This window comes from Misgurnus anguillicaudatus, chromosome 23 (assembly GCF_027580225.2).
Source record: "Misgurnus anguillicaudatus chromosome 23, ASM2758022v2, whole genome shotgun sequence".
Classification (NCBI taxonomy): domain Eukaryota; kingdom Metazoa; phylum Chordata; class Actinopteri; order Cypriniformes; family Cobitidae; genus Misgurnus; species Misgurnus anguillicaudatus.
In genome coordinates, this window is record NC_073359.2 from 36811888 (window position 1) to 36837814 (window position 25927).

General features: G+C 39.3%; 1 protein-coding gene across 1 annotated transcript in view; it reads right to left on the minus strand.

The window, feature by feature from the left end:
- LOC129436367 (signal-induced proliferation-associated protein 1) overlaps positions 1-25927 on the minus strand; it is a 194776-nt gene that overhangs the window by 68123 nt on the left and 100726 nt on the right. Inside the window, exons 3-5 of the mRNA XM_073862229.1 lie at positions 22911-23035; positions 4555-4743; positions 3759-3933 (exon numbers count right to left, since the gene is read on the minus strand). Coding sequence (XP_073718330.1) covers positions 3759-3933; positions 4555-4743; positions 22911-23035 — 489 coding nt within the window. The remainder of the gene's footprint in view (positions 1-3758; positions 3934-4554; positions 4744-22910; positions 23036-25927) is intronic.

A 25927-nucleotide genomic window follows, 5' to 3' on the forward strand; every position in this document is an offset into this window, starting at 1 on the left:
TGTAAGTTATAGGTTAATAGTGTTAAATTTGTTTGATAGTGATCCAGTGACGGATGCAGAACGTGACATATGGGTGGGCATGGATTAAGTCAGGGTGGGTCTGAATCTATGGGTGTCCCGAATCCAGAACTTGGTTTCCTGAAACCTTCTTAACGCTACGTCGTTCTTATGTTACACTGTACCTAGTCTCAGCCTCAGACGTCACGCCCACAGACTGTTGGCTAAACGTCTGATGTTTTTCGTACACCCTGTGAGAATGTCAAAGTCGTCTTTGATTGGTTGAAATAAACCGGATTTCCATGAGACACGAGTGTCGCGATTAGTTTCGATCCCTGGAAAACAAAGCTCTGACGTTCCATTGAGGAAGAGAATCAGTCAATTTCACGTGGATAATAATGACCAGTTATCATGATCAGCTAAACATTGGATTCTCAAAAATATGCGAAGTTCGCCGCATAGACTCTCTAAAAGACGTCCAAGAGTTTTGCTTGAGGCTGTACGTGGAGTCAAAAAGTTGGGTTCTCCTGAATTGCTTGTATGTTAAAAAGTGGAGAGATTTGCTTCAAACAGATGTTTAACGGGAGCGTCTCATTGGTGTGGCTGTTGATCAAGTGCACAACGTTGTTCTATGGTGAGTAATGTTGTTTATTTAGATGCTAATCGGTTGCGGCTGGTTATTTCAATAACTGACTTGTTGTCAGCCGGCTCGTTATTGTGGGGAGTCCGAAACGTGACGCTAGACGAAACAAACTGTGATTGGTTGTTTGACATGTCGGTCAAACAGCTCGTGGGCGGGCTTTGTCCAGAAAAAGCAGCGAAAAACACCAGACCTTCAGTATTGAAGGTATGGCTACGCGAGACTACACTGTACCTTATCGTATATGTGCATGTGTACATCACTTTTGAATAAGAAACTATAACAAGTCAATAAACAAGTCTATACTTGACTGCACGTCACATTTTTGAAATTATTTATACTGCTTTAAATCGTAATGCAATGTGACATTAAACTTTTTTAGTAAAAAAGTTATTTGGCTGTCATATACAAAAAAGAGCCTGCGCACAGTGAAAGGAAATATAGGCTAAATGAACACAAAAAACGAAACACTTTTTAAATAGCCCATTAAAGTGTTTATTACAAATAAATTAGGCTACTAAATGCTTAAAATGAAGCTTCTAACATCATATTCTCTTCAAGCAAATCACTAAAAATATATTTTCGTTCTCACATATTTAAGTTAATTTACTAAATGAAGAAAGAAAAAGAAATTGCTAGAATAACGTTAGACTCTGAGGTAAAACAAAATGACAAATTAATATTTTGTCACATTAAATGTTATAACATTTAATTCACTTTAGGTTAACAGATATTTTGCAGCGATTTTTGTGTGGGCATGTCAGTGAACGCCCCTGACCGCTCGGTGAGTCTCACGTCTTTGTGGAGGAAAGTTTGGTGCATTTTGGGAGGGATTGTTCCGGTGCACCTGTGCACCCGTTGTAGAGGTGGGAGGTGAAGCAACAAACACCCGAAAATTCTTGGGGCAGCCGCATATGTCAATAAACAATCTGAAAACAGGGCTTTAAGTGTAAAATACCAAACTTGTCCTTTAAGAAACATATATCTGATCCTTGTTTACAATTTTATATTTTAAAATATCTATGCATTATATATAAATCTATATGCATCAAGGCGCGCATGCACATACGCGCCCACACACATTATATAACCACCGCACCACCCCAGTGAATTGGAGCATTACCACTGTGGTGGTAAAATACTGCCACCATCACAGCCTTAGTGCATGGCACACAGTCTAAAAGGGCGTGTCCGAATCCACAACCTATTTGGATTCAAACCCAGCCTCTATGTCAAGTTCATCACAAGAACAAAGTGGATTTAATGTCACATAAAAATAATAACAGTGTTAATATGGTTTGTCTATTTCAATTTGAAAATTTGCAACAAAGCTCAGTGCAAGTAGTCCATTATATTATGTTTGAGTGTGTGTGTGTGTGTGTGTGTGGGGGGGGGGGGGGGGTTGGCATATGTGGTTTACAGGGACATCAGTAGTGTAGTCCCCATAAACTAAATGCCTTAAAGGGGTGGTGAATTTGTCAATTTTATTGTTGTATACTGTTGTCTGATGTCTACTTATGATGTTCACGTGGTTTTTACATTCAAAAACATCAAAAGCAATAAGTAATACGCTATTTTGTAACATCTATTAGTGGCTCTCTGGAGAAATGGTTTGTTTGAAGGGGCGGGCCGCACTGTAGACCTCGACGTAAACGCCCACTGCTATGATTGGACAGCTTCATTCCCCGTCATTACATGTGGGCAAATGTTTTAAAAACATTAATGTGTAAGAATAGCAGCCGAACACATATATGTTTGAGCCACAAAAGATTCTGGGTGCTAAAGATGATACACATAAATGACAATGCGCATAGTAAAGTAGAAAGAAAACATTCATCTCGACTAAATTACCGTATACAACACAGTAAGCGTGCATCAGAATCTAATCTGCGGCTGATAAATCCTTATCAATAACTTTGCATATTTCTATTGTGCTTGTGAGGTTGCTTTGACATACACGTAACGTTACATACCACAGTTATTTGATAAAAAAGCTTTGTTGAGTGTTTGACCTTTCAAACGCAACTCGCCTAAAATACCGTATACAACACAGTAAGCGAGCATCAGAATCTAAACTGCGGCTGATAAATCCTTCTTTATCAATAACTTTGTATATTTCTACCGTTAAATTACAGTCGTGTTGTTAAGTGTTGTACCTTTACTAATCGTTTAATGTTTTTAGTACATTAAAACAGTCAAACATACGTGTTTAGACACGGATGTTACAACAGACATATCAAGCGATCTCTTCTAACAAAGCAATAGTGAAACGCAGTAACTTAAATAAACTTACTGTGTATACTGCTGTGTCATTTTTGTCAGATCCAATATTAGTGGTGTTTTTAATCACAGTCTCTCTGCAAATCCAGCATCGACTTCTTTACAAATGAATCCGTGTACACAAAGTAAACAAACGCGAGCTGGAACTTCTTCAAAAGCAAACTTAATCCACGCAAAGCAAACTTAATCCACGCTCCTAATGTTGAGCCTCCGTTATCCAGCGGCTGTGTTCTTCCCATAGACCGTTCTTCCACAACCAAAAATGTGTTTCCATGGTTACTTCAGATCACCGCGTCAAAATAAAAGTCTCTCAGAAAATGTTTTATTTAAAAGTCATTTTGGTTACATTTGGCAATCTTTAAAGATATGTTTACTTATTGTTGAGACACACGTGTGTCACGCAAAGCTGTGGGAGGGGCTACAAAAGTGGTCCTTGTATTTGGCTATGAGGAGGTGCTTCAGTTCTACTTTGACGTCATATTTTTCCGAATTCCACACTTGGTGTTACACTGGCTTGGTGCCAAAAACTGTTATATTTCAGTAGCACGGACATTTTCAGTTCTGAAATTTGCAGGATGTTCATTTAAGTATGATGACCTCTTATATAACAAATTATCAAGTTAAAATTTAGTATTTGATTCACAGCTCCTTTAAAAACATACTAAATGGTACTTTTTCAAAGATTAAACACTGCCCACAGTTTGTAATGGTTGGGGTAGGTAGGGAAATATAATATACAGTTTGTACAGTATAAAATGCATTGCATTGCATCTATGGAATCCCCGTAAACAACATATACCAAAGTGTTTGTGTTTGTGTGTGTGTGAAGTAGTTTTCTTACTCTTGGTGTCTAGTTGAGCTCTGTATTTCTCCCAACTCTTTAGTCTCACTCTGTCGCCGAGAAGGTCCAGAAACTCATCAAAAGCAGAGCTTGCACTCTCATTGTTATACATGTCCTCTTCCGTACTCTGCCCTGCTCGGCAGTACATAATACCTACTTTACGCTGGAAATTTAGCTTTAGACACACAAACACACGCACACACAGACACACAAACACATAATACCATGTAAATGTAAATAACGTCAAAAATTTCAAAGCACACATCATTATTCTTACTCATTCAAATGTCCAAAGACTTTATTCATAAGGTGAACATTAAAGATTGCTAACACTGACAACATTTCTTGATGGCTAGTTGAGTTAACTAATTAAAGCTGCAATTTGTAACTTTTATCTCTCTATGGCCATCTCTGTTTTAAACTAATTTAAAGCAACACTATGTAGTTTTTTTTACCTTTAAATAATGTCTCTAAAATTATTTCAGTGATAGAACAACTTTTAACTGTACAAATTGTAATGTTGGTGCAACCTAAGCATCCTTCTAGCTGCTACAAGCACACTCTGAAAGTGGCGGTGGAGGGTAGGAAACACAGCCCCGCCCCTCCCCCTGCCTGCAGAAGAGTGTCGGATACCAGGCACTGTTGCACTTTTCAACCACATGGGGGAGCTGTAAGTCATTTTTACATGGAAACTACATTGTGTTGCTTTAAATGTAACTTTAAATGTATTTATTTATAAGTGAAATTAGGCCAAAATTACATTATATCATGTTTCAACAAAAAAAATCGTACTCACTCCCTGCTCATCCAGTTTGAGGAGTGTATCTCTGACTTTAGGAGATGTAGAAGCCAGTCTAAGACATTGTAGGTTGAGATCAGGCAAAATGAATTCTAGTAATCTCTTAGGTGAAAGGCCACGTGGTGTGGTGTGGCGTGCTGCAGAGGGAACAGACTCCTCCAAAATGGAACCACGCAGGGTCTTCAGCTACATGTAAAAAAAGGGACATGCATTAAAAACTGCTGCTTTAAAACATCTGCACTGTGACATCATATATAGAAACAGAATTTAAACACTGTCACTGGACCTTACGCTAGAGGTCTTTACAGAGGACCTGAGACCTGACCTAGGACTCGTAATGGTCCCGGTCTATATTGTAGTACTTTGTATTTAATCCGGGACGGAACTGGTAGCCAGTGGAGTTGATGGAGAATGGAGGTGATGTGAGCAGATCGTTTAGTATGTGTAAGGAGCCTGGTTGCAGAGTTTTGGACGTATTGCAATCTTTGAAGGGATTTGTTGGGAAGACCATGGAAAAGTGAGTTACAATAATCTAGGCGTGACATGATGAAGGAGTGAACCAAAGTCTGTGCATCACTAATAGAGAGGAAGGGTCGGAGGCGGGCAATGTTGCGGAGGTGAAAGAAGGCAGTTTTAGTGTGTGATTTGATATGGATCAAAACTGAGAGTGGAGTCAAATTTAAGGCTGAGGTTTTTGACAACAGGGGTGAACAGGTGAATCATCAATATTAAGAGTGAAAGTGTACGGTTTGGAGAGCATGCTTTTAGGGCCAATCAGCAGAATTTCAGTTATATAAACCGTAGTAAAATGTGCAATGACCATGTCTGCTGTATATACCAAAATAGCAATAAGAGCATTTAAGTCAGACATTGTTTATTTACATTCATTCGGTGGGTAATACTCGTGCACACGCACTAACAATCTCGATGGGAGGTTGCTCTGTGATAATGTGGGGGGGCATGAAAATTGTAAACATTCGAAATCATCTCAATCTCCCAGAGTTGCCGACTGTAGCTTTAAGGAAGTCGCACAATGGGTGAGAAGTGAGTCGTGTATTTAAAAATCAAACACATTATTTTCTATGAATGTACACACACACACACCGACGGCGTCTGACGGCAGCTGTCCGCTGTGACATTGGATGCTGCTCAACATCATATTTGTCCCAAATTGTTAATGTTTAACATGGGCTGCTACTGCATATTTTGCATCTTGAAGTAGACTCTGTCTGACTTATATCCATCCATCCGTCACGTACACTGCCGTCGCAAAATTCTCCAAGCATTTGGAAAATGTGTACTTTGATCACTGGTTGGAATTATGTATCTAGAGTTTTGAAGAGTGAGTGAGTGAGTGAGTGAGTGAGTGAGCGAGCGAGCAAGTGAGAGAAAAAACGTTATTATCACGAAAGGGAAACTGGTTTGCCACCAACTTTAACCATACAGCCAACAAACTAACACTGAGGCATAATTAAAAGCTCATTAAAAGAGCTTCTGAATCCATTAACTCCTTTGCCGCCAGCATTTTTCATGATTTTCACAAAAGTTTAATGCCTTCCAGAAAATGCTCCGTTTAAAATATATAAACATACAATTTGAAATAATTGCCCCTAGGGCAATACTTCCCGTTTTTATAAGTTGCACCTAGTGGATAATAGCGGTATTGCAGAGTTAAAAACACTGTGTAGCGGATGGCATTAAAAAAGCATAACCATTTTTAATTTCGACCTCATGCTATTCTCCACAATGACCTCAAGTGAGTGTGGGATAAGACCAATAACTGAACCAGGTCTCTTGATCGGCTTATTTATCATATTTTTATCATCAACAGATAAGCTGCCCCCCCCCCAGAAAAGTACAGCATAAAAAAACGACACTAGCCAAAATCCCCTGATAAAAACATCTAAAAGCTTTGTACTAATGTTGAATGATCTAAGTTTTCTCAAAAAGAAAAGTCTCGACTGAGCATTCTTCATTAAGACGTTAGTGTCCTCTTTCCAGTTTAATTTTTCATCCAAATGGACACCTAAAAATGTATATGACTGCACAATTTCGATCAGCTGGCCATTAATTGTGAATGGAAGGACCTTCTTCTTCTTTCTAAAATCAATCACTATCTTTATTCTTCCCTATGTTGAGTTTTAAAAAGTTTGACTCACACCAGCTGGAAAAAGACTGAACCTCCCCTTCTGTAAGCAAAGTCATCACCCTGATTATGTAGTCCTACTTAGACAGTGTCATCAGAATTTTTTTGTACCAGACAGGATGACTGCTAATGCCTGTAGTCAGCAGTATAAAGTGTAAATAGGGAGATAGAACTGTGCCCTGAGGTGCTCTAGTATTAGTTAAAATAATGTCAGACTGTTTGTTACCAAACCTAATAAATTGGTCGTGATTACAAATAATCTAAAAACCAAGCAATAGTTGTATTATGCCATTTAAAATTAATTTATTTATTAGCTAAAATATGTGACTGTGTAGTATTTAAAGCACTCGAAAAAAAACATGATCCTAACAGAGCTGGCAGTAGTTTCAAGATGACTATAAATATTATGTAGCATAAATAAAAGTGCATCATCTACCCCCACATCCTTCCTATATGCAAATTGCAAGGGATTCTGAAAAACAGACACCTGCTTAGTCAGATGATCAAGTACAGCCCTTTCAAAACACTTCATAATGTGTGACGTCAAAGCTATAGGCCTCAGATTAGCAAGACTATTTGACACCTTGGCTTTTTTGGGAATAGGAATAAGGCAAGATGTTTTCCACATAACCGGTATTTTACCAGAGGACAAAGAAAACAGTGAATAAAGGACAGAGCATAACTGATCAGCACACACTATTAGGCAACTTGGATGGACACCATCGGGGCCTTCTGCCTTATTTGGTTTAATACGCCTTGAAGGACAGGGTTGTGTGTTGCAGGTTAACCACCATTGTCGATTAATAGGTACATAAACACTCAAGATATGTATATCATTTTTAAAATGTCTCAAAATGGTCTTAAAGACCTTTTTTTAACGTTTTTGGTATTAACTTTTTTTACGCAATTTGGCGATGACGTCACGTTGGATGTGGATGAAAGTAAATGAAAGCCTCCGCCAGAGCCATAGAGATAGACAAGACATTTTTTGCCGTTGAATACTTATATAATATGGAAATCATATATACATAGTAGGAAATATATAATGTGGTATACTGCAAGGTTACCATGCTAATTATTATTTCTGATATATGTGGAGATATATAAACCTTTGCAAATCTGCTGATTTGATCCATTCATGTCCTGACCACTAGGCTAGAGATTTTAAACATCCTTAATCCACACTTACTAGTCTATCTAATAATATCTAAAATATATTGTTTTGTGAAATAAAAGGATGCTTTGTTATATTGTTTATGCGATCATAACGAATCACACGATAATTATACGCAGAAGCAGAGGTCAGCAGCTGCAGCACACTCAGATTCGACCGCATAAATACTGTAATAAACAGGCGTTCGGCGGCTCTTTACATCAAAGGCCGACAGGCTATGCCATTTTGGGAGGGACCGCTCACTGATCCTCGTATTTTTATAAATCCTTGACATGGTTGGATATGCCGAACGGGTTGAGCACTTTTATATACTTTTTTGAGCAGAGAGGCTGCACAGTTTGACCAGCGGGCTGCGGCCACACATCAGGCCACCAGACGGTGTTGCTAATATAACTCACTATTACTATTATCAGACCGGCGCACTGGGAAAGTCACGACTCTCACGATTGGCGCGCCACTACTGACTGTAAGGAAGTGAGTGCGTTTTGGTCGCTGGTCGAGGCACTTACCCCGCGACCAGATGTGACGTGCCTCACTCAGCTTCAAGGATTTAAGGCATGCTGGCTGAATCTGTTTGTGCTGAAGATAGCATACACCAATTTCAGGCAGGATCATGGTCCCCCTCAAGCCTGCACGCATGAGTATGTTAATTGTTTGTTTACTTTCTACACAAAGTTATGCTCTCTGGCTGCCTGTTTATCTCTTAATCTAGTATCCATGTATTTATCTATAATCTGAATACTGTACTTTACTCATCTCTTTAGTCACTCTCAATGCTCTCAAGGCGGGTTTGGTAAATTCTCTCCCCAACATGACGTAATACAGTGTGTTGTACGGGAAAGGAGAATAATTGCAAACCGCTGTACTTTTTCATATTATATTACGTTTTGTGATACCCAGCAACATAAAATACAGTTTAACAGTTAAAATGTTTATTACTAACAAGCAAATTGCACAAATTCGTTGAAAAATTAACCCTGCAACATGCCCTTTAACTGCTGACGGACCTCTTCAGTGTCCTCAGAACTGCTCTGCCTAAGATTAGAGAGGACATTCTCATGTAGAGAAGAGAGCTCTGCATTTTATATTTTGGGGGTTTTGCTGTTGCTGGAGGAAGCCAGTGCTGTCCACTGACCGGAGTAACATTAACGCATTCACCGTCATTGACGAGTTATCTCGAGTTATCTCGTCAATTATGAGTTAATATTTAACTAATAAATATGCCTTTCTGGACAAATTTCAAAGTGAAAGTGTAATACCGCTTTTATCCACTAGATTTTATCCACTAGATAAATTAATCAAAAACGGAAGTTAAAAAGATTTAATGATTTATTTTAACTGCCTTTATGTTTGATAGTCATTCTGAGTCTGATCTCTAACATAAATTCCTTCACAAAAACGCAATTTTTTAAGCTTTTTGCTCAAAATGTTGTATTTTTAAAGAGAAATATCCATATTTCAGTGGTTAAATTAAGTGGAAAAAGTAAATATATAATGAAAGTTTTTTCCCCATTTTGTTTGTTTGTTTGTTTGTTTATTGTTTGTTTGAAAGCAGACGGTGTGTTCTTTAATTTGATATAATTTGTATGTTTATATATTTATAGAAGATAATTTTTCCTGCAAGGAATTTTGAGAAACTTTTGTTAAAATCACAAAAATGCAGGTGGGCAACTTTTCTCAAAAAGGCTGGCGGTGAATGAGTTAAAGAAGTATGCTTTAACAAATATGACATTTAATTAATATGACATAGACGCACATCTGTATCTAAAATAAAACAGACAGGAGATCAAGTGATTGATGTTTGGACTTTTCATTACATTTACATGACGTTTAGGCTATTAGGCTTTAAGCAGACATTTTCAAACAGAGATTTAAAAAGTGAGGAAGGAAAGTGGAATATTTGAAAATATACGCATTTTCTTTATAGGCATGTTTAGAAAAAAAATAAGTAGGCTATAATAATATATAATAGAATGTAGATAATAACAATAATATAGATTATGTTTAATAATATATAATACAGAAAATATAATAATATAAAATATTATTATGTAAATTTTATATATCAGCATTACTATAAACATTATAATTATAGCCTAGTATTTGATTATAGGTGTATGTGATTATTGTGTACGAGTGGTTTTAGTTTTTCTTGAATTGTTGCTTACTTTTAGAAGACATTTTGCTACAAATGTTTTTGTTAAATCACGATTTGTTCGTGAAAACATCCGTACGCACATCTCACACACAAATTTGTGCGTACGCATGCTTAGTGAATGAGATCCAGTATCTTTCTAAAGAGGGACCCAGGTTTGAATATAGACATCCACAAGATTTGTGAATTGTTCATATACAAAGAGGTTTCTATAAAATGAAGTATCAGTGTACAGCAAATATTCAATCCTCTTTTATGGGGCACTGTAAGTTTCCAATGCCGTCAAAGTTCAACTAAACATTAGTTTTAATGTAGATGAAGTGTATTTAAATGCCACTTTAAGTTCAATTAAATTGCACTTTTAGCACATTTTTGTGTTATATAAAATACAAACAAAAGCCAGAGTTTAAGGTACTTCCAATGTCATTGCTAGCAATTTGGAGTATGTTTTTAGTATACTAATACTAGGTGTAGTGCATCTCACTCAAAGTTTGATTACAATACAATTTTATTATGCCTGAAATGTTTTATTGTCACTACACTATTAGAACGGATGTGTTAAAAACAACTCAATGAGTGTTAGTTTAGGGACAACACACTAAATGCGTTGTCCCAGAATACACACATCTCTGTGTTATTATTGGAACAACATTACTTTTAACACAGCTTGTGTTTTATTTTAACACAAATTCACACAAAATGCCACAAAATGCCTTTAAATCAACACAAATTGACACATAAGGGTGGTTTCCAGGACTAGGCCTTAGTTAAATAAGAAAATATAACTAGTTTTAACAAAAACACCTTACTAAAAACATGTCATGACTGGTAAACAGGATATGTGAAGTGAGGATGCAAGTGCAGAGTTTGACTGAATAAATAACATTTAATAAATAAACGGGAAACAAAACACGAAAATCAAAATAACAGCAGGTAGGTAAAACACAGGAACAGATAAATGTGGAACAAGGTACAAACATAGTAGCAATGACAATGATCCGGCGATGAGTGATACACAGGCTATGTTTACACGTGGACGGCTATTTTCATAAACGGACATTTCAACCTCTCCAGTTTCAAAAATAATATCGTGCACACATGTCAGTTTTCAGAAAAGTGTTTATTTACACGTATCCGTGCATATATGCCGTCAAGAGAAGCTCAAGCCCACGTAAGCCAATTACCGGCAGCGCTGGTGGTGACGCGAACTGGTTCCTTAATGTTGGAGGGAGGAGTTGTTGCAGTAGGTGATCAATGAAGTCAAAGTACCGCGAAAGCGAGTTGAGGAATCACACGTAGGGGTCTAATTTCGAATCGCTCTCGCGGTACTTGGACATCATGCGTCTGTCGGTTCTTACAGCGCCGCATGAAGTCAAACACGCGTAAAATTGCTGACCTCCGAGCACTCGTCTCTGCTCTTCGACATAATGGAGCAGCTGTATTTGCAAATACAAACACACGAAACGAGTTTGCACGAACATAAATATGATATTGGAAGCGTTCAGAGTAGCAGTCACATGTAAACATAGGTCGCACTTTTGACGTAGGTGCGAGCTCTGGCGCATACTCTGTGACGTTGCCTGCTTAAACATCCATTTGTCTCAGTTTACATGCAACCGTGCAACCGAAGATGTTCAAGATCTCCACTCTGGCCGGAGCTTTTAGAAACAATCGGTTTCAGAGGCGAGTTCTCCATTTGCGTGTAAACGAGGGGCACAAACGAAGGTAAATCTCTCAGTTTTTAAAAATAACCATGTACGTGTAAACAGCACCACAAACACGGGTATCAATACACAAGCACTAATAACACACAGGTGGAATGAATAAGGTGAAGATTAACAATGTCCAGGTGACGACAAATGGAACAGACACAAAACATGACACGGATCACTGTGACAAAACATTACAAAACAAAGGGCACTGATGTATTTTAAGATATGTCAGTGCAAGTTGTTTTTAGTTTGGACAGCTCTTACATTTATTTTAGTCTAGAACTAGTCTAATCCCTGTCCGGGAAACCGCCCCATAATGTGTTAAAAGCATGACACAAAAAATGTGTCAAAAATTAACACATCCTTTCTTAAAGTGTATTATAAAATAGTATGTCCTTAGTGTACTTTAAGTATAACATAAATGCATGTCCAACACGCAGCTTACGCAATGTCGCACCACATATCCTATTCAATGTGTCTATATTGTATTAGAGCACTTAAAATTTGGTGCTTTAATTCTCTGATGCTGACCAATTGATGTTAAACATGACACCTCATACAAAGAACTCTCTAAGGATTTGAGAATTAGAATTGTTGCTCTTTACTAGGATGGCCAAGGCTAAAAGAAGATCTATAACAACCTAGAGTACAGTGGCCAGGATCATACAGAGGCCAACATTGCTTTAAAGGTTGTACTCTGGATTTAAAATAAGAAAATGGGACTTAGATAAGCCCCAGAGGGGGAATGAGGAAGATTTTATTAACCAAAAGTACAAAGGAATTAAGTATAATCTACATGAATAATACCATTTACAAATTATTTCACCATTATGTATTTGAGTTATTCTATGCATATATTAACGTCTTGGTTAATATCTTAACCTTGGTTCCCTGAGGGAAAGAGACATTGCGTCCGCTAGGGGTGGGCGGAATGACCAAAAATCTATTCCACGGAATGAGTCATTTTATTTCATGGAACTGTATATTTCACTGTATAAATGTTTTTCAGTTTATATTGTTTTTTGATTATAAAAATTTACAGAAATTTGCAACTCAGTCTAGCTTTTAACTAAATGCCCACCGCAGTTTTAAATTATGAGCAATTTAAAGTTAATAATGTTAAAGTGAAAAGGCCCAGAAGATAACAACAGATTAAGTCTTGATAATTTTTGTTAATTATCTAGACTATATAAGCTATAGTATGCCTTCATTGTATTTTGTATTTATGCATACATTACATTAAAAATAGGCAATATGTAAAATGAACAGGTATAAATAGCCTATATGCAAAAACCTACAGACAGGATGAATACCTATAGCCTATATGAGAGACGAAGCTCTAGATATTATAAATATGACAGTTGATAGGATGTGATGATCATGAAGTCTGTTTTAAGGTCTTGACACCCTTTACTTTCTATTAGACCTTAACATTTGCGTCTCTTTCTCGTCTTTCCGATTAAATATGTTTGTATAAGCAAATGGCGCGTCAAACTACATCGCTCCAGCAGCGCACGTGTCACTGATATAAACGCAAGTTTTGTCTTAGCTTGCTTAAAGTTCAGAAAACTTTACAACTATTAGCATTATGTGCGAGAAGAACCCTTCATTTGGCGTCGCAGCTCCTTGCGGGTGCCTAGAGAGACCTCTGCATGCGAGAGACCGACCGGCTGCTGCATGAGCACAGATAGAGAGCGCAGAGTTAGCCACACCCACTTATTTGCATTCCGCGGAATAGACGGAATAGAAAAATCTGTTACGTCTGACATTTTATTCCACGGTAACGGAATATACCGTCATACCGCCCAGCCCTAGCGTCCGCTGACGCTATGGGAACTCCTTCTTCCGGTTTCTCTAAAGTTTTTATTGAATAACGCCTATACTGACCAATGCCGCCCATAACAGCATATAGGGGTGGGACTTCTGCTACTAAAAAGCCCATTTAGGTGGCAAAATACTCAGATTCTTTCGACTGAACGAACAGTAGAGCTGATCTCAGCAGTGACACGCAGCTTACGCAATGTCTTGTTCCCATCTGTCAGGGAACTGAGGTTATGATAGTAACCGAGATGTTCCCTATCCAGAGCGGTCACTCAACATTGCGTCCACAGATGCTATGGGAGATTGTTTCCAATCACGCTGTGAGAACAGTGAAGAGCAGCCACAGTGAAGCTATTCAAGTCTGTGCACCGCAATGCTTAGCTGAGCACATATCACAATCCCAGCCCAGTGGATGTAAGACAACATGAAGTAGATTACAGGCTTGTGCACAATTCAGAATTGAATTGAGAATGACTCCTAAATTCCAATTCAATTCTTGAATTTGAATAAAATTTGAATTGATGTCAAAACCCGGATCTAGAATTACAATTCGAATTTGAATTGAAGGATGCAGAATTGCAATTCAATAGAAATTCAAATAAATTCATATACATATTATACAGTAAGTGAAGTGTTAAAAATTAAGCTTTTAGTATATGTCAGATATGATTGCATTACATATTCCATAAATTAAATTAGTTTGAACTACTTGTACAGATTACATTAACAGGAAATGTTTTCCCACAGCAATTAATGTTAAAAACTCTAGTCACATAACAAATAATTAACTTAGATTTTTTGCAATTGTAATTTTATGGAACACGATGGAACATGACTTTTTTCCCAGAATGCTTTACTTTAACCAGGTATTTAAAATGGTTGCCAAACAATTTTCCAAAGTAACTTTCCTAACACTGAATGTACAGTCTTGTTCAAAATAATAGCAGTACGATGTGACTAATCAGAATAATCAAGGTTTTTAGTATATTTTTTATTGCTACGTGGCAAACAAGTTACCAGTAGATTCAGTAGATTCTCAGAAAACAAACAAGACCCAGCATTCATGATATGCACACTCTTAAGGCTGTGCAATTGGGGTATTAGTTGAAAGGGGTGTGTTCAAAAAAATAGCAGTGTCTACCTTTGACTGTACAAACTCAAAACTATTTTGTAGAAACATTTTTTTTCTGGGATTTAGCAATCCTGTGAATCACTAAACTAATATTTAGTTGTATGACTACAGTTTTTTAAAACTGCTTGACATCTGTGTGGCATGGAGTCAACCAACTTGTGGCACCTCTCAGCTGTTATTCCACTCCATAATTCTTTAACAACATTCCACAATTCATTCACATTTCTTGGTTTTACAGCATTTTTGATATCACCCCACAAGTTCTCAATTGGATTAAGGTCTGGAGATTGGGCTGGCCACTCCATAACATTAATTTTGTTGGTTTGGAACCAAGACTTTGCCCGTTTACTAGTGTGTTTTGGGTCATTGTCTTGTTGAAACAACCATTTCAAGGGCATGTCCTCTTCAGCATAGGGCAACATGACCTCTTCAAGTATTTTAACATATGCAAACTGATCCATGATCCCTGGTATGCGATAAATAGGCCCAACACCATAGTAGGAGAAACATGGCCATATCATGATGCTTGCACCTCCATGCTTCACTGTCTTCACTGTGTACTGTGGCTTGAATTCAGAGTTTGGGGGTCGTCTCACAAACTGCCTGTGGCCCTTGGACCCAAAAAGAACAATTTTACTCTCATCAGTCCACAAAATGTTCCTCCATTTCTCTTTAGGCCAGTTGATGTGTTCTTTGGCAAATTGTAACCTCTTCTGCACACGCCTTTTTTTTAACAGAGGGACTTTGCGGGGGATTCTTGAAAATAGATTAGCTTCACACAGACGTCTTCTAACTGTCACAGTACTTACAGGTAACTCCAGACTGTCTTTGATCATCCTGGAGGTGATCATTGGCTGAGCCTTTGCCATTCTGGTTATTCTTCTATCCATTTTGATGGTTGTCTTCCGTTTTCTTCCACGTCACTCTGGTTTTGCTCTCCATTTTAAGGCATTGGAGATCATTTTAGCTGAACAGCCTATCATTTTTTGCACCTCTTTATAGGTTTTCCCCTCTCCAATCAACTTTTTAATCAAAGTACGCTGTTCTTCTCAACAATGTCTTGAACGACGCATTTTCCTCAGCTTTCAAATGCATGTTCAACAAGTGTTGGCTTCATCCTTAAATAGGGGCCACCTGATTCACACCTGTTTCTTCACAAAATTGATGACCTCAGTTATTGAATGCCACACTGCTATTTTTTTGAACACACCCCTTTCAACTAATTCAACTACTTGCCCAATTGCGCGGCCTTGGGAGCGTGCATATCGTGAGTGCTGGGTCTCATTTGTTTTCTGAGAATTTACTGAACCTACTGGTAACTTGTTTGCCACGTAGCAATAAAAAAATATACTAAAAACCTTGATTATTCTGGTTAGTCACATTGTACTGCTATTATTTTGAACAAGACTGTATGTGAGATTCTTTTTGTTGTGTGACTGTGGAATTTCTTTGAATTGCCATGAATTTAATTCCACTTCCTGTCATTCCAATTCAAATTTAAATTCAACTTCCTGTAGGGCGGAGTCAATTCAATTCAAATTCCAATTCATGAATTGAATGGAGGCCAATTCTGAAATTCTGACAAGCCTGGTAGATTAGATGCCTCTAGGGCAGAGATGGGCAACTTCAGTCCAGGGGCGGTGTCCTCGGGCGGTGTCCTGCAGAATTTAGCTCCAACTTGCCTCAGCACACCTGCCTAAAAGTTTCTAGTATCCCTAGTAAGACCTTAATTGGCTGCTCCAGGTGTGTTTAATTATGGTTGGAGCTAAACTCTGCAGGACACCGGCCCTCCAGGATGGAAGTTGCCAATCCCTGCTCTAGGGACTCAATCAGAAGCTCATCCAGAACATAATGCATACAGTCACAGCCTGCATATAGGTCTTATTGCAGCAGATAAGCAAAATGTAACAGTATGACAGCAACGGCTAGGCCGAGCCCAACATGAGCTGTAGCAAGCATACCCACGCCCAGCATCTGCTGGCATTAATATAGGAAGTACAATGGCCAAGATAGCTAGCTTAAAAAAATGAGGATTAAGCGAAAACGAGACTCTGTAATGCGGTAGAAACTGTGAAAAAGTGCAACTGCCAAAATTGAAACAGACTGCAATCCTTGTGATCCAGTGAACCCAGCTAAATCCCAGCAGCTGACTGCTTAGGTGGAGCAGGAATAAGCTCACAGAATGAGCTTGGCAGGCCACAGCAATCATGTTACGAATCCAACGCGATAGCCTCTGCTGTATTATAGGCTGCCCACAGTCTATCTCTGAAGCATAAAGACTCTTACAGCAATGTCAGGGCGGAGTGCTCAGATAAACGTATAATACCCATACAGGGCACAGCTCACATGAGCTAAATGGAAAGGTAGATACAACCCCCTACGCTCTAACTGTGCTGAGGGTGTTTTAGTCACATAGTCTCTTTAGGGCATATACAGCCCATCACGGCACCATAATAGGCAAGTTTTTTTCTCACTTAAAGCTCCACTGTGTAAGATCTACTCCCATCTAGCGGTGAAATTCTATATTCAAGATTCAAGATTCAAGATTTTTATTTGTCACATACACAATTATATAGAGCATATATAATCAGCAGTGAAATGTGATTCAGGTCTGCTCCAAGGACAGTGCAATTATTAAAGTAAACAACACAGTTGAACAATATACATAAATATAGCTATAAAAGGAATGGAATGTAAACAATAAAAAATATGAGAGAAAATTAAAAATTAAAAGTAAAAGGATATAAGGATGTATACTGTAGAATTAAATAATGGATGGAAAATAATGTGCATGAAGGTACACAGTAGTCTTAAATATTAAGATACACATGTGTGTACAAAAGGCAATGTGAATATGTGTATTGTAATGCAGTCTTAAATATTAAGATACACAGGAATGTACAAGAGGCAAATGTGCAAACAGGTTGACACTTTCAGTATGTCAAAGTGAGGTAGCGAATTACTTTCTGATAAAGTGAATATTAAGTGTAAACATGATGACGATAAGAGTCTGGTTTTGAGTTAAGTAGCCGGATGGCCTGGGGGAAGAAACTCCTCCTAAGTCACTCAGTTTTAGCCATCAGGCTACGGAAGCGCTTACCAGATGGCAGCAAAGTGAAAAGATGGTTACTGGGGTGAATGGAGTCCTTGATAATTTTAACAGCTCTGCTTTTGCAGCGTTTGAGGTAGATGTCCTGCATAGAGGGGAGAGAAGACCCAGAGATGCGCTCAGCTAAGCACACTACTCTCTGAAGGGCTTTGCAGTCCTGACTGTAGCTGTTTCCATACCACACTGAGATGCACTGAATTTCCTCAGTTGTCGCAGATGGTACAGTCTTTGCCTGGCTTTATTAATCTGTGCTTGAATGTGTGCAGTCCAAGTCAGGTTCTCGGAGATGTTTACACCAAGGTACTTGAAGCTGCTCACCCTCTCTACAGGGGATCCACTGATCGTAAGAGGAGTAAGGGGCTGCTGTTGTCTCTTCCTGAAGTCAACAATCATCTCTTTAGTTTTGCTCACGTTCAAAGAGAGACAATTAGCCTGGCACCATGCTGTTAATTTCTCCACCTCATCCAAGTATGCGGTCTCATCGTTGTTGTGAATGAGGCCCAGAACCACAGTATCATCAGCAAATTTGATAATAGATGTGGAGCTGTGGGAAGACGCGCAGTCATGTGTGTAGAGAGAGTAGAGCAGGGGACTCAGGACGCAACCCTGTGGGGCTCCTACGTTCAGGGTGATGGAGTTGGAGATGTACTGGCCAACTTTTACCACCTGAGGTCTGCCGGTGAGGAAATCAAGGATCCAGTTACAGAGTGAAGAACTCAGGCCAAGGTCTATGAGTTTAGAAGCAAGCCTTATGGGGATAATAGTATTGAAAGCTGAGCTATAGTCAATAAATAGCAGCCTTACATAGTCTGTTATTGCTGTCAATGTGCGTGAGGGAAGAGTGCAGGATGTGGGAAATGGCATCATCAGTAGATCTATTGGGGCAATAAGCAAACTGAAGAGGGTCCAAACTATCCGGGATGGAGGAGCAGATGTAGTTTTTAACCAGTCCCTCGAAGACCTTCATAACAATTGATGTAAGGGCAACTGGACGATAGTCATTCAGGCAAGAGGGTTTATTGTTCTTAGGCACAGGAATGATGACAGACTTTTAAGGAGGAGGGAACCACTGAGGTAGCAAGAGACTCATTAAAAATTGATGTAAACAAACCAGCGAGCTGATCAGCGCAGGTCCGCAGAACGCGGCCCGAAATCCCATCAGGTCCGGCTGCTTTCCTGACGTTCACTCGCTTTAGGGCCCTCCGAACCTCGTCCACCGACAGGGTGATTACGTGATGATCACTCCTCTGGCTGCTGCTTCCTGACGCGCTGTTCAGCAGACTCACGCTGCTAAGATTCTTTTCAAAGCGGCCGTAGAAAGTGTTTAGCTCATCAGCCAGCGACGGATCTGCACTCACCTCTGCAGAGGATTTAATTCCGAAAGCACAGATGGTCCTTAGTCCCTGCCACATGCGTCGGGGGTCATTGAGCTGGAAATGAGACTCTATACGTTCCCTGTATCGGTTTTTGGCAACTCTTACTGCGCGACGGAGAGCATAGCACGATGATTTGTACTCGCTCATGTTTCCCGACAGAAGACCGGCATTGTAAGCAGCAGTGCGTTTGTTTACTGCTTCCCGAATTGTTTTGTCCACCCATGGTTTCTGGTTTGAGAAGGACTTAATAGTTATTGTTTCAGTTGCTTGCTCGGCTAGCGTGTTTACAAAGCTTAATGCTACAAGCGTGAACTCACTGACGTCAGATGAACTTGCCCGAAACATGTCCCAGTCTACGTCATCAAGAGCCACCTGCAGCATGACTTCTGAGTGGGCGGACCACCGTGTCACTTCTCTTCGCACCGGGGGATCTTGAACGAGCCTTTGTTTATATTCCGGTGTGAGGAAAATGGCGGCATGATCCGATTTGCCAAAAGCCGGGAGTGAGCGAGCTTTGTAGGCATTCTTAAACCGAGTGTAGCAATGGTCCAGTGTATTTGGTCCTCTGGTTGGGCAGGATACATGTTGATGAAAATTAGGCATAACTTGCTTGAGGTTGGCTTTGTTAAAGTCACCAGCGATGATAAAAGCAGCGTCAGGATGTATGTTGATGTTGCTGCTGAGCGCATCGTGAAGCTCAGACAAAGCCAAACCTGTGTCAGCTTGTGGAGGGATATAAACAGTAGTGGAGATGACAGCTGAAAACTCCCGGGGCAGATAGAATGGGCGGCAAATAACAGATAGATGTTCCAGATGAGGCGAACAAGAGCGCGACAGAGTGTTGATATTCCTGGGGTCACACCATTTATTGTTGGTCATGAAACACACTCCTCCACCTATATGACAACCAACTGAATATTACTTTCTAGCCGCCCCATTCGGAACGCGTTTTAGGGAAAAATATCCCAGGGGCTGTTACACTTGGTATTAAGATGTGTTTTCGTCGATCGGATCACAAGTGGACGAGGGAGACACATCACGTTTACACTTGGTGTTTAAATCCGTCTCTTTTTTTCCATTTTCGACCGCTTCTCTCCAGATTACTGAGGGGATGGTCTGTGGACGAGTCCCTCTCCTGTCATTTAATCATGAGCTGGAGATATGACGGGTTTAAATGGACACTAACTAATATTATGTCAGAGTCCAATGCTTATGCTTTAAGTAAACATCTTACATGTCCGTGTATATGTAAGAGCTTTCTCTGATATTGGTGAAATAAGACCGCTCAACTCTCACACGCTTGTAAAATGAAACAAAATAAGACGCGCAGATCAGCGCATTAGTTTGATCAATGAAAGGCTAAAAATAGGGCTGTCACCGTGTGTTTGTGCTAGAGGTCAGAGAAGATGAAAAACATTTATCTCAGTACCTCAAATTATATAAATGGGCGGAGAGACGGCGTGTGGCTGTTCGAACACATTAAACAACATGCATGTTTACACTAACAAGTGTTATGCATAATCATGCTATAGTTAGCCAAGGAACTATAAAACTTCAAGTTTACAACATAGACTGTATAGATGTAAAAGAATATGCTGAATTACCTGAGGAGAAGATATAAAGTGCAACTTCTGTCCCCCTTGAGTCCCATCTTGGAAAACTAACATTACTCCAATATTGACTTTGGTCTTGTTGTTTTTCCTGTCGCATTGTCGTTTTAAATCCCCTTTTCGCTTCCTTGGCGACGTGTTTTAATGTCCTCGAAAATGGGTCTTCAACAGGCTTTCAAATCTGCCTCAAATCAAAGATCGCGGGATCATCACGGTTTGCAGCTGTTGCAGCCGAAGGATTCAGTCTGCACAGGTCGCATATGTGGGCTGCATACGTCATCAAACCTGGTTTATTTAAATTAACTGAGCATTACATTCACAAGTCATAATCATATTATATAAATGTACAATTAACTAAAAATAAATGTCAGCTTTATAATTGTTAATATTCTGAAATAAGACTGTCTTGATGACGTATACCACCTACACATGCAACCTCAGGAGGTTTCAGCTAGCGGCCAGCGTGAGTGTAGTCTAAAAGCGCGAAAGGCAGAGCTTGAATTTCAGGAATGTCCCTCGTCGGCGAATGTATTTCAAAGATGGAGGCACAACATGGATGCGCCAGTCGAGCGACTCGACCGTATGTATTTTAAATAGCAGATTCTACACTTACGAGAATACTATGATTAGTGGGTGGGAAGTAATTACACATGAATGAGCACATACTTTTGAAAGAAAACATGGGTTTTTGCTAAGAATTAACTCAAAAAAGTACACAGTGGAGCTTTAAGAGAATAAAATGTGCCCAGCCACGTGCGCCCAAGGCACCATCATAAAACGTAGCAATAGCTGCATGTAAATCCGTGGAGTAGACAGCCTGCTTTGCTGTCATCTGCTCACTGCTGCAAAGGTAGAATGTCCGACACGTGACAGCCAGAGAGGTGTTCATTACCAGCACAACAGTGTCTCAGGTGGAATAGCTCAAAGCAGACCCATATCTAGTGAGTGCTCCTGAGAGAGGCAGGCTCGAATGAAGCCAGCAACGGGTCGTTACCTAGGACAAGAGGATAGTAGCTGCACAAGCTGTTCCACCCCTCTTTGTCAGGCACAAACTATATTACTCGTTCGCAATCTCCAGACCGGCGTACTATGGCGATTATGCGATGAGACCGCCCCAGCTGGAGTTGTCTCCAACGAGTCAAATTTGCAGCCTTCTCTGGGTAATAGGATATAAAAATATGCTCTCCTCTCTGTCATGGGCGGCGTTAGCCAATAGAGGAATTTGAGGGTTGCACAGGGTAAGGTAACGGGCTAAACACTGCTTTGGATGGACGAATGTGTGCGTTACAAGTGCAAGATTCGACTCCACACACCTAGGACATTTCTGTAATGGCTTGCTGCGTACAGGAGCAAATTACATATTGTGTGCTGTAAAGCAACAGTGTGTGTTGCACAGAGCCATAGAAGAACAGAGCTTGGTTCTGCAGCAGTACCAAGTGAGGAAATACAACTCCTTATATGCTGAAAAAGGTAGTAACGGCTCGCCGAAGTGTCGCGTGCCAGGTACATACTGTGTGCTATGAAGCAAGGCTGCTGTGTAATAGGAATGTCAGTGGCTGTACAGTGATGTTGCGAACTCCTGAACTTTTACACTGTGCGCAACACAGATGTGTGTGAATAATCTAGCAGAGTGATCAGCTGCAGCCATAGAAAACCAATTTTGGTCTGTAGCAGCTCGCTGCTTTGGGCAGGGTCAGATGCAGAACCTGAGCGTGAAGGAGAGACATTTCCTTAATAATGAAACACCTCCCTAAAGACTCGAGAATGATCCAGTCTGTTCTGAAGGCTTGGTCATGATAATTTAGTCGTAAATCAACTAAATAATAACTTTGAGAAAGATGGATGAAGGGAGATACTAAACAACAGGAACGTGGACTGCGAGAGGTATGAAACGTAATTAACCACTCCATAGTCGTTACAGGAAGCCCTACATAGAATTTAAAGGTACAGTACAAACAGTACAAAGTATAACAAAAAGGGTGAAAAATAGTCTTGAAAATAACTAAATAATTAAAAAATAAACTTAGGGGAGAAATGTATTAAATATATATGATTCATTTGAATAAAAGTATCAAAAGGTTTAAAAATGTTATCTGTGTATGTAGAAAATATATTTACTTCTGTGGTCCTAAAAATGATTCTGTAGTTGTACTGGGACCCACTGGATCCTTCTTTCTCCTCCCTGCGGAAACTGATAGCCACTGGCCCCAAACGCTCATCCATGCCAAAGAAATTTTGATGGTCTAGAGTAGAGAAAGGGAATAAAATATTTTTAATCCATAAAAACAAACTTTAAAATGAGAAACAATAATTGTGCAACTGTCAATTTCCCCTTTGTATTACCAAAATGAACAAAGGTGTATACTGCATACCGCAAAGCATCTACTGGTATTAAGTGTCTGGGTAAATTGGCATATCACTGGACTCCAGCATCAATATTTGACCATTTTTTTGCAATAGCTGAATAATTGTTAAAACTAAAGATGTACATACACTGCTTTTCATTACTCAAACTGATGTTTCCTTACTAACAATCAATAAAAAGGGTGGAGGATTTTGTTAAGAACATACTATATCTTGCTTACTTTGAAGTATTGAAAAATGGAAAGTACGTCCATCTGCATGCTATACTTAATTTTATACAGTACTGTCTGGTTCTCAAGTTTGATTGGCTATGATTCTTTTCCAATCATACAATCAAGATGCAATTTGCTGGGGGAGCAAGAGGTATTTACCCCGCCTGTGGTCACCAAACGGCCATATAAACCGCCTAAAATAAAGATTAGGGCTATGTTGTAAATTTCACTTGCAGTGATTTTGCATGGCACACTAGTGCGGTATACTGTTTTACTACCATATCTTCATTATATTATTATTACAGTTTTAACAAATGTAACAAATTAAGTATTTATTTATTTATTGGTAAATCCAGAACAACAAAGAGCAATGGGCTACGACTGTAACCTCTGTTCCCTGAGATAGGGACGTGACGCTGCGTCATAATATGACACTTTGGGGCAGAACGCGCTCGTGCATCTGAATAACTGTAAAACTAACCTGTCTTATAGGCAGCGAGTGATGACATCACAAGTGCGATGGATACAGGAAGGTGTAAAAGGGAGGCGCAAACAGTGCATTTTAGCTTCTGGAAAATGAAGTGAGTGCTACAGGTACAAGGAGTTATAGCAATGAGATGCAGCATATTGTTACCCGTCTCAGAGAACCGAAGTAACCGTAACCGAGATGTTCCCTTTCGAAGTAACTCGAGGCTGCATCATGAAATGACACTTTGGGGAACAAATGTCCACTATGCCATAAGGATTTGTGTCAGTCCTATTGTAAAAAGTGTCATGCACATAAGAACTTGATTACCAGATAAGGATGCGAGGTCCAAACTAAAGTATATTGCATATTGCATGGAGGCCCAGATAGAAGGGTCTGAGAAGATGCCATACTCCTAGTAGAATGTGCCCTGACTATCTGAGGTGAATGCATTCTGCGCACCTCATAAGCTAGCAAAACAGCTTCCACAATTAATTTACTGATGGTTTACTTGGAGGCGGGTTGACCCTGGTTTATGGCTCCAAAACAAACCAAAATTGATCAAATCTTCTTCTAGAGAAGACCTTCTCACATATTCTTTATAAGAAGAATAATCTTGTTAACCCACTGACTTGTAAGGACGGAGAATGAAAGATCTGAAGAATTAAGGTCCTTGCCACATGACTAAGAACCTTAGTTATATAACCTGGTCTTGGGTATAAAATGGCTTTAATTCTGTCTGAAGCGAACTCCAGACATGAAAGTGAAACAGATACGGAAACATTTACGGAACGTGTTTGCATTCACACAGAAGCTTGTCTGCCAATTTTACAAGTATTTTCTGGAACCAAAGTGCTGTGTGAATGAGGTTTTTGTTTGATTTAATAACTTTATTATTCACTCGTCAACCCTGGTTTTAATTTGTATTAAACTGCTAACTGACAGTATCTCATCTGGCCAACATTATTGTATAGAAAAACACCTGACAGACTGACAGATAATATTGACCTTGTTTTGCTTCCAATACCAGACATTTTTTTATTACTATCTGTACCAGTGGTGCGTACTGAGTTGGGAAAAAGGCTTAGAAATTCGCTACTCCCTCTGTGTTGAAAATCTAGATCACTGAAGAAAATGTGAGTGGGGCTTGCCGTGGCAAAACTCGGGTCACAAAATGTCACAGAATAATGTTAGTGAGAAAATGTGAGTGGGGCTTGCCGTGGCAAAACTCGGGTCACAAAATGTAACAGAATAATGTTAATGAGTCCAAAGAGCCATCCCCATGTCTCTATGATGTTCAAATGCAGAGATATAGGTCTTGCTAAACGTTGCCAGGGCACTCCGTTTGATTGCTAGGGAGTGAAATGGCATCTATCAATTGATATACTCTGAGCCACAAGTGAAATTAACACACCCAAGTCTCTACAATGTTCTGACAAAGAGATATAGGTGCTTGGTGTCAAAGGTTTTGTTTAATTACTGTATAAGGCCAACTAGTGGCACAGATACACCATATTTTTTCTGTGGCCTCAGACTCTGCCCATACATCAGTCTGTCAAATCTGATAAAAATATCAAATTTAGTTGATGAGAAATAAACACATGTGTCAAAAACTACAAAAAATATGTAACTTCATTTTGTGCAATTTTCTGCAATTTACCATGAAAATGTTGACATTTCATCATTAGTATGTAGTCTATAAGCTATAAATATGGGAACATATATGGGTCAATCAGGATAACACTTGCAGAATAAGCACTTTTCGCAGCGCTGGACTAAGCATGCACCAAGTGTTGTGTCAATACTCATAAGTTTGGCAAAGATAAAGCCTCAAATACACTAAAAATTAACTCTTTCCCCGCCAGCGTTTTTTAAAAAAAGTTGCCAGTCAGCGCCAGCATTTTTCATGATTTTCACAAAAGTGTAATGTTTTCCAGAAAATGTTCTTCTTTAAATATGTAAAAATATATATAATGAAAGAACAGACCCTCTGCTTTAAAAAAAACGTTTCATCCTACCTTCATAAGTTTTCTTTTTATCACCTCTCAAATATGGAAAGGTTTCTTCAAAAACACCCAATTTTGAGCAAAAAG